This window comes from Bombina bombina, chromosome 12 (assembly GCF_027579735.1).
Source record: "Bombina bombina isolate aBomBom1 chromosome 12, aBomBom1.pri, whole genome shotgun sequence".
Lineage (NCBI taxonomy): Eukaryota > Metazoa > Chordata > Amphibia > Anura > Bombinatoridae > Bombina > Bombina bombina.
Window position 1 is genome coordinate 64,216,975 of NC_069510.1, and position 10,740 is coordinate 64,227,714.

A 10,740-nucleotide genomic window follows, 5' to 3' on the forward strand; every position below is an offset into this window, starting at 1 on the left:
AAGCTAAATCACTGATGCCCTTTTTTATTTTAGTGCAAAAGAACTGTGATTACTTCAGGGCAATGTCCGACAAATGTCCTTTTTCATGGGAAATTTTTAGAGTAGGGTTTTTAAAAATAGGTGGGTGCTTTTTGGGGAGGTGGTGGGATACTTTCATTTTAGTATAGGTTTTTTTTGTTGCAAAACAGCTGTGATTACTTCAACTAGGGCACTGCCTGACAAATGCCCTTATTAGGGCAATTTTTAGAGAAGGTTTAATTATAGTGTTTTTGGGGGGGCTTTTTTAAGGGGACTTAAGTTTTAGGATAGTGTTTTTACTGGTAGTTTTTTATTTTTGGTAAAAAAAAATTTTTAGAATGGTAGTGTTTTTTTATTTTATGTAACTTAGGTTAGGGGTCTTGGGAGGTTAGCTATTAGTGGGTTAAGTAGTGTAAGGGTAGTTTGTGATGGGAGGTTGAGCCAGTCATGGAGTTAATAGGTTAGGGGATAGTTTGTGATGGGGATAATGGCAGTGTAGGGGTTAAGATGAGTAGGGGGTAATTGCTGTGGGGGTATTGGCAGTTTAGTGGTTAAGTAAAGTAGGGAGTTTATTGGGGTGGTGGATGTGGTGGTTTAGGAGTTAAGTAGTTTAGGGGTTATTGTGGTGGGGTATTTTGTTGGTTTAGGGGTTAATAGTGTAGGGGTTTATAGCGATAATGGTTATGGCAAATTAGGAGTTATTCTTGGAGGCTTCTGTACTTTTACTTGATTAAGTGATGGATTTAAAAGGAATCCGCTTGGAATATTTTGCTGGCTTTCTCAACATGGAGACGGATCCCCTTTGAGTATCTCGGCGCCGCATGGAACTTTCAATCATTGGGACCTTAGTGACAATACCACCAGCAAGACATGTTAGGCTTTGTCTAGGGGTTAGGGGAACTACAGGGCTTGTATTTAACAGGTATCCAAATGGGTTGACATGATTTCATGATTGTAGCAAATCAGTGCTGACATTAAGGGGACATGAAACCCACATTTCTCTTTCATGATTCAGATACACCATGTAATTTTAAACTAATTTCTAATTGACTTCTATTATCAAATTTTCTTCGTTCTCTTGGTATCTTTTGTTGAAAAAAAGCTTAGGCGCGTGCACTTGTCTGAAGCACTATAAGGCAGCAGTTTTGCAAGAACACTAAATGGCAGCAGGTATTTCTTCAACAAAGAATAACGTGGGAACAAAGCAATTTTGATAATAAAAGTAAATTGGAAATTTTAAAAAAATGTGATGCTCTGTCTGAATCACAAAAGAAAATGTTTGCATTTCATATCCCTTTAATATGCCAAAATTACATTAAAGGGATATTCTAGCCAAAAATGTTCTTTCATGCTTTAGAAAGAGCATGCTATTTTAAACAGTTTTCCAATTTACTCTGTTATCTAATTTGCTTCATTCTCGTGATAGACTTGGTTGAAAAGCATATCTAGATATACTCATCTGCTGATTGGTGGCTGCACATAGATGCCTCTTGTTATTGGCTCACCCATGTGCATTGCTATTTCTTCAACAAGGGATAGCTAAAGAATGAAGCAAATTAGATAATAGAAGTAAATTGGAATGTTGTTTAAAATTGTATTCTCTATCTGAATCATGAAAGAAATATTTTGGGTTTCATGTCCCTTTAATTGTGGTAATACTGCAGCAGTATTTTATATTTTCAAACATTTTCCCAGCACTTATTTGGACTGGGAGGTAAAGTCTGAGCGGGGGAGTTTTGTCATCACAGTTGCAGGTGTTTTGTGGGAGACAGAGTTGCAGCAGTTCCTGGTTCCTGGTTTCACTTTAGCAATCAGGACTTTTCTAGGAAAGGGAGACCTGCAAGAGGGTATCTATGTGTCCCCAATATTTTAGCAGCTATATTATGAGCAAGGACCAACCAACATTATTAATTAATTATATATTTATTGTAAAAGAGACAGGTAATGACCTTAGTAATCGTTACTCAAACTTTCACTCACCATAGATTGAATCTGATCTGGCGGATTCACCTTTCTCGCCTATCGAGAAAAAAATGGTTATCAGTAAATTCTGCTGATCAGACAACGATTGTGCACGTTTAATTGTGTGGTTTAAACAAATAGATGACAACATTGAGAATTATACATAGGAAATACAGTTATATTGATAGAACAATCAGTTCATTGCCAGATGCGCCAGTTACCAAAAAAGAGAATAGGCCAAACAGTCTTCCAAAAAGAAGATTGAAGATACTGATATAAATTAAATAGTGAGTTTTATGGCTGTTTCCTCTTCAAAATCCACCACTCCACAGGAATATGGGGGGAGTCTAAAAAACACAAAAATGAAGAGGGCGCCCGAATGATGCAGAATTTCTAGACACCTTTAAAAATGCACAGGATGACGAATACTCACAATAGGCTGAGCACTATGAAGTGCAATCTGACCATATACTCACACTGATGCTAAAGATAAATTAAACCTGTAGTCACATTTTTAGTTTCAAATAACCATGAAATTTGTTGCAATTAATTAAAGGGACACTGAACCCAAATTTTTTCTTCCGTGATTCAGATAGAGCATGCAATTTTAAGCAACTTTCTAATTTACACCTATAATCAATTTTTCTTAGTTCTCTTGTTTTCTTTATTTGAAAAAGATAGCATCTAAGCTATTTTTTTTTGTTCAGGACCATGGAAAGCACTTGTTTATTGGTGGGTGAACAGCCCAGTTTGTTCACCAAAAATGGGCCGGCATCTAAACTTACATTCTTGCATTTCAAATAAAGATACCAAGTGAATGAAGACAATTTGATAATAGGAGTGAATTAGAAAGTTGCTTAAAATTGCATGCTCTATCTGAATTGCAAAAGAAAGAAATTGGGTTCAGTGTCCCTTTAATTTATCTATATAAACTACTCAAATTGATAAAAATTGATACATATTCACATTCTTAATTACCTAATTAGATGTGTGGAATTGCTTTTTGATAACAAATTAAAGGGACATTAAGCAGTAAATACATCATGTTAGATATAATGATCTATTCAAAGCAAAAAATAGCTTTAAAATAATATGTAGATGTATTTTTACTATTATATTAGTTGAATTTAAATATTGAAGATATAAATGTAAAGTAATGGACACCACAATGATTCATATAGTTTTCTATTTATCTCAGTTTGGGAAAGATATACAGTACAAGTCAGGCAATAAAGCAGAGTTTATGTAAACAAGGCTGTTTGTATTAGTCTATTTTATTACCTGCTTTATCCAACAATTTTCATAGATAAAGTACAGGAAAGGGGGACAAAATAAATCATGTAAGTATATTACAAAGATTTTTAACTACAAATAATTAAACATTTTATATTACAATCTCATACTGTTTAGTATCCCGATAATGATGTCTGTTTGTCTGGTCAGTGGGGCGGAAAATGGAGAAAAAAAACTTGGAAAGTCGCATGTGCCCATCTGGCCAAAGTTTGGGCGGCCCTGTATTAAATCTGTAAGATATCAGAATTATTTTATGCTTTAGATCTAAAAATACTTCACCTTTTTGACCTTGAATTCCTGTGGCACCAGCTTCACCTAATGAAAATCAGAAATCAAATTAATATAATAATCTGTTTTTTAATCTGCAGATCTATATGCTTCAATGTCGCAGCACACATATAAACACATACATACATATCACATATAAACACATACATACATATCACATATAAACACATATATACATATCACATATAAACACATACATACATATCACATATAAACACATATATACATATCACATATAAACACATACATATCACATATAAACACATACATATCACATATAAACACATATATACATATCACATATAAACACATACATACATATCACATATAAACACATATATACATATCACATATAAACACATATATACATATCACATATAAACACATATATACATATCACATATAAACACATACATACATATCACATATAAACACATATATACATATCATATATAAACACATACATACATATCACATATAAACACATATATAAATATCACATATAAACACATATATACATATCACATATAAACACATATATACATATCACATATAAACACATACATACATATATATCACATATAAACACATACCTACATATCACATATAAACACATATATTCATATCACATATAAACACATATATACACAAGTATGTATACACATATATGAAAATATATATATACTTTGAAGCCCTTCCCAAAATCCCCTGGAACGAGCAATATAATTTTTAAACAATTTTAATACATTTTAATGTATTTTGAATAGAAATCTGATATTCCTATGTTCTTCACTTAGAATTTTTTTTTTTATTATTTTAACCCCTTACGGACCGAGGACGTGCCAGGTACGTCCTTCAAAAAACAGCAGTTAATGACCATGGACATACCTTGCACGTCCTCAGTCAAATTGAGCGCTGGAAGTGATCGCAATTGCTTCCAGTCTCTCTCAGGGTATATTCTCTCGATATTGAGACATCGTGCAATACCCTTTAGGCAGTCACCAATGCAGAGAGGGCCACTCTGTGTCGCTCTCTGCATCGGCCAGCGATGGTGCTGATCGTTGGTGGCATGGGAGGGTTAGGAGAGAGGCGGGTGGGCAGCCCATCGCTGGAGAAGGGTGGGAGGAGGGCGAGAGCGCTTTGCCACGCTACAGGGAAGCAAAATAGATTTAAAAACTTACGAGCAGAGCCGCAGCCGTAGTGAGGGGGAAGGGGGGGGATCCTATGTGGGATCCATGTTAGGAAAGGGATCTAGGGGGGAGGGGTATGGTAATGAGGGGGGCAGCTACACTATGGGGGGTATGGTAATGAGGGGGGGGCAACCTAGGTTCTCTGCTGCTCCTGGGCTTAACTAGATAAACCTTTCAGCAAAGGATAACAAGAGAAGGAAGCAAATTAAATAATAGAAGTAAATTGGAAAGTTGTTTAAAATTGTATTCTCTATCTGAATCATGAAAGAAAAAATGTGGGTTTCATGTCCCTTTAAGCTATTATTTAAGAGTTGCTAAAATAAACAATGTTGGTGAGTTGATATTGCAGGAGTTTATATCTTTTTAGATACTACATTTTACATAATTTCACAGCAATACATTTTATATTGATGGGCTATCGATTTAAGATAATCTTGTGGAAGTCCTGATCTGTATAATAATTATAATCCTGAACTCCACTCTATTGCATTGATACCAGGCTCTCTATACCAAGTTGATTCTTCCTGATTGTCCATCTTAAAGATGAGACAATTTACTTATTATTGTCCTAAATTGATATCGTGCAAGCGTTCACGTATTCTCCCATAGAAGTCAATGAAGAAAAAAAGTGGAAAAAAAACCCTACTCTCGTGTGCAAACACCATCACATATTCTCAATAGCGCTAACCCGACATGAAAATCTGAATATTTCATTTTCCAATGTTTTTTACATAACGGAATATGTTCTATTTATTCATAATTAAATATTTCTACATAAATCTGATGTTTTTTTAAACAAATATATATTTATACCTATATATCTATATGATTATATATCCGTATAGATATATACAGATATATATAGGAATATCTATTTATAAATACAAAGAACATATTCCCTTATCTGCAGAACATTGGAATGTGAAATATTTACATTAAATACATAGTTAAACATATATACTGTATGTATATATATATATATATATATATATATATACACACACATACATACAAATACATCTTTAGCTAAAGTACTTTGGCAGCTTTTTTTTTTCTTACACCCCAGATCTCATATCTTTCAGCCCTTTTTTTGAGCTAATTTTTTTATATTATTTTCATTAGATGGTGTTATTATGAGTGTAACTGTACTTTGTAATGCATTTTTGAATTGTTTTGTGCAACTTTTTAGTTTCGTAAAACTGTTACCCACAAATCTGAGATTGCGATAAGAATTGTAGCGTAATCGAGTTTTCGCTCAACTTGTAATATAAGCGCAATTAAAACGGATCGCGAAAATACGATATTGCATGCGCAACCGTTCGCGACTCACTTGTAATCTAGCCCAATGTGTCTTTGAAGAGCTTTCATGGTTAAGAAAGTTTATGGTACCTAAAAATACTATGAGCACTTCTGCATCTTTATTGTCTTGAGGGTTGTGTTACCTCAGGGTGACCTCAACACTCTGTATCATAAATGAATGAACTCTATATACAAGTGTTACCAACCTTTCTCTCCTGGTGGTCCAACTTTCCCTGGAGTACCGGTTAATCCGATTTGCCCTGAAAAATATAACGCAACTTAAGGGCATAAGAAAACAGCAGTACCAGTGGTTTCACATAGTTTTATGGGTTACTAGAGGTACACATATCAGTGTATTGTTTCATATCCAGCCTCATGCATCTAAAAGACATTATGGATACTTTGCCTGTCGCTTATATTTATACTTTGCTCAGATGTCTTATATTGGAGGAGAATGTGCATAAAATCATACACCTGCTTGTTGGTCCATCAAGAGCTGATAGAACCTTATTGTTTTTAACAACCAAACTCACCCTTTACTCCTGGGGATCCTGGTTCTCCCTTCTGCCCAAGAGACCCGGGGGTTCCAGGGCATCCTCTGAGGATGCTCAATCTGTCTGAATCGCCAATTCCCACAATCTTCACATCTGTCAACAGAAAACAATGATTACAAAAAAGTTGACCACAAAGCTAACTAAAAAGGGTTTTTGGGAGAACAGGTGGAAGCCTCATCCACTACCTATTCCTCTCCTTATTCTTTTACAATCTCCTCTCTTTTTTGTTTATTTTCTCCGTGCTCTGGGTACAGTACAAGACCTGTTGAAAAGGCACCAAAATACAAATTTAAGGCTGCTGTTACCAATGACGTTTGGAGATACTAGAGTAATGAATGGGAGATTATGACATCTACTAGAACCTCTACTGAATGGATGGAAAAAAGAAAGCCTGTGTCTTACCTAGTTCGACCAATTCATAAAAACCTTACATCTAGCATCAAAAAGGTCTACAGAGTGTGTACATAAATGTGAATCCATATAAGTCAAACCATACACATAGTCATAGGTATAAAAAAGTGCAACAAATAACTGACACATTACTCATGTATGAGTGAAAAAAACACAAAATGTATCCTTACCTGATAATTTCATTTATTTCATGATGGTGAGAGTCCATGAGTCACTATGTATGGGAATTTTCCTCCTAGTGGTCAGTAGGGGAATTACCATACATGATGAACTGTGGACTCTCAGCATCTGATGAAAGAAATTGGAGGCCTGCGTTGTTTGGAGTAACTATTTACGCATTTGGGGAAGTGTTTCATATCTGACTACACAGAGTGTTGTTAATGCCGTTTCTTGTGCTTTCGAATAGCGGATACCTATATTTCATACGGCTATTGTGCTGATTTCTATTTTTGCCTCATTTTAAATAGGGCCAACAAAGTGCCTTAGTATCATATGTAAGTATGATTGTTAACATTAAACTAGGTTAATCAAAACTTGATTTTTAAATGACCTACTACATATCCGCTAGTCCTGTGCATGCTCCTTGCAGGATTCATACAAGTTTATATCCCGTTATAAGATCTGTAGCTACATTCATTACCATAATTCGCCTGATGGGGGCAGTGTAATACTTTCCAATATTATAACATATAACTGTTATTTAGAAATGATGATTAAGATATCCAAAGCACACACCAGTTGCATAATTTAACATTACTTGATTTAATGATAATGTGGAAAAAATATAGAAGCTAATTTTAGCTTAAAGGAACCTAAAACCCAAACATTTTATTTAATGATTCAGATTGATTATACAATTTTAAACTGTTCAATTTACTTTTAGGATCTAATTTCTCTTAGTAGGCTCAGGAGGTGGGAGCTAGCTGCTGATTTGTGACTGCACATATATGCCTCTTGTCATTGGCTTATGAATATGTTCAGCTAGCTCCCAGAAGTTCATTGCTGCTCATTCAGTAAAGGATACCAAAAGACTAAAGCTAAATTGATAATAGAAGTGAATTGGAAAGTTGTTTAAAAATGAATGCTCTATGTGAATCTTCAAAGAAAAAAATGTGTTTTATGTACCTTTAATATTTGTTTTGAGTGGCCAGAAAAGTATGCTTTTCCATGGCATACGCACATATGCTGTGAGGGCATATGCACCAGTATTTTACACCACACCTTCTCAGAGAGTCAGCAGGGGCTTGTATGACACACATTATTTCTTCAGAAGCCATACACAACACCACTAAGGGCTAGATTTATTAAAGCTGAGGTGTACAGGGGCGCGTATACGCTCCCCTGTACGCCTCAGCTCGCCTGTGGCGGGGCGAAAATACCCGCAGGTATTCGGCATTGCACACGAGCGCAATTTTGCGCTCGCGTGCAATCCCGCCCCCTGCCCGCGCATAGCCAATCACGCGTGGGCAGGAGCTGTCAATCTCCTCGGTGTAACTAGACCGAAGAGATTGAATTTCGCCACATTAGAGGTGGCGAAGAGGCTAGGGAAGCAGCGGTCTGGTGACCGCTGCTTGATAAATGACGGCGAGCAAGTTCTTGTGAGAACTCGCAGCCGTAGGGCGTTAATAAATCTAGCCCTAACTCTCTGAGCAGGCATAGGGGCATATTTATCAGCTCTGTATGAAGCTTGATGCCCCTTGTTTCCAGCGAGTCTTCAGGCTCGCCGGAAACAGAAGTTATGTAGCAGCGTTGCTCCATAACTTGTCCGCCTGCTCTGAGGCCGCAGACAGAAATCAACCCGATCTAACACGATCGAGTTGATTGACACCCCCTGCTTGCGGCAGGGGCCGGCCGGCATTGCACAAGCAGTTCACAAGAACTGCTGGTGCAATGACAAATGCCGACCGTGTATGCTGTCAGCATTTATCGATGTGCGGCGGACATGATACGCTACTTCGTATCATGTCCGCTCGCACATTGATAAATATGCCCCATAGTGTTTGAATTCTGGTGCACAGACCCTCACAGCATATGTGCGTATGCCGCAGAAAAACAGTAAAAACTTTTACTAGAAGCATTTTTGTTGATGAAATTATATTGCAAAAATGCTTCTATTTCAAATTGAAATTCCCCCATGCACACTTGATTTTTGACCTTTCTGTCCCTTTAAATAAAATCAGAATAGATTGAGAATGATTCATTTCTATAAGTGGTCTAGTACAACAGCGAATTATTTCTACCTGTTAAAATCGTGATACCAATCTGCCCTGGAGCCCTTGCGCCGCAGGTTCACACATGCGAGCCTGCTTCCCGCAATGTAAGAAGCAGCGGTCATTAGATCCATGCTTCTTACACTCTTCACCCCCTCAGAGGTGGCGAAAAGAAATCACAGAGAGCGGGCGCGAATGAAGGGGCGGGCATCATCGGAGTGTGCAATGATACATACGGGCTACAGCGAATCATGTCCGCTCGACCTTTGGTAAATCTACCCCATGGTATCAAATTATATTAATATATTCATAAGTGAACTAACTTACACAGTATTTTGTTATCTAAAAGGCTGAAGCTGTAGAGATGTTATACGTGAAAACATAAGGAAGAAATATCCCATTGGAGAATCATCTCCAAAATCTGGGAGTGTAGATAAACAACAGGATTGTAAAACACAGTGTCCACATTTTATTTTATTCAGTATATTTAAACTGTCAGACTATTATTCTAAATATAAATAAATGACAACCTTTTGTCCTCTTAATCTGCCATTGTACCTGGACATGATTCAAAGATTCTGAACAGAAATAACACAGAAGCTTATGGGGCAAATCCTTGAAACAATAAACTCTATGCATGTCGGCCACTTACCTGGGCAGGTATCATCAGCGATACTGAGTGTGACGATCAGGCAGATTACTGGTAGCGCTGAAGTCTTCATAATGTGATCTGCCCAGTCTTTCTTGTCCTTCAGCTCTTGTTTATGGTGTGAGGAGACTTTGTAGGAGCTTTTATATGAAAGGCAAGTAACTCCCACATGCCTTGTATTTATCTGACTATTATATCCCTATATTTACATAAAGAGCTCTCTGTTACATAAGCATGTATGTTAACTACATTATAATATATATATATACAGTGGATATAAAAAGTCTACACACCCCTGTTAAAATGTCAGGTTTCTGTGATGTAAAAAAATGAGACAAAGATAAATAATTTCAGAACTTTTTCCACCTTTAATGTGACCTATAAACTGTACAACTCAATTGAAAAACAAACTGAAATCTTTTAGGTAAAGGGAAATAAAAAATAAAAAAAATGGTTGCATAAGTGTGAACACCCTTAAACTAATACTTTATTGAAGCACCTTTTGATTTTATTACTGCACTCAGTCTTTTTGGGTATGAGTTTTTCAGCATGGCACATCTTGACTTGGCAAGATTTGCCCACTCTTCTTTGCAAAAACACTCTAAATCTGTCAGAATGCGAGGGCATCTCCTGTGCAAAGCCCTCTTCAGATCACCCCACAGATTTTGAATTGGATTCAGGTCTGGGCTCTGGCTGGGCCATCCCAAAACTTTAATCTTCTTCTGGTGAAGCCATTCCTTTGTTGATTTGGATGTATGCTTTGGGTCGTTGTCATGCTGAAAGATGAAGTTCCTCTTCATGTTCAGCTTTCTAGCAGAAGCCTGAAGGTTTTGTGCCAATATTGTCTGGTATTTGGAACTGTTCAT

The 10,740-nt window shown here is 36.6% G+C and overlaps 1 protein-coding gene across 1 annotated transcript in view; it reads right to left on the reverse strand.

The window, feature by feature from the left end:
* The window catches only part of LOC128643188 (ficolin-1-like), a 28,345-nt gene extending 18,342 nt beyond the window's left edge, over positions 1–10,003 (reverse strand). Inside the window, exons 1-5 of the mRNA XM_053696162.1 lie at positions 9,878–10,003; positions 6,584–6,697; positions 6,257–6,310; positions 3,553–3,588; positions 1,999–2,037 (exon numbers count right to left, since the gene is read on the reverse strand). Of these exons, the coding sequence (XP_053552137.1) occupies positions 1,999–2,037; positions 3,553–3,588; positions 6,257–6,310; positions 6,584–6,697; positions 9,878–9,947 (313 nt within the window). The 5' untranslated portion in view covers positions 9,948–10,003. The remainder of the gene's footprint in view (positions 1–1,998; positions 2,038–3,552; positions 3,589–6,256; positions 6,311–6,583; positions 6,698–9,877) is intronic.
* Between the last annotated feature and the right edge of the window lie 737 nt (positions 10,004–10,740).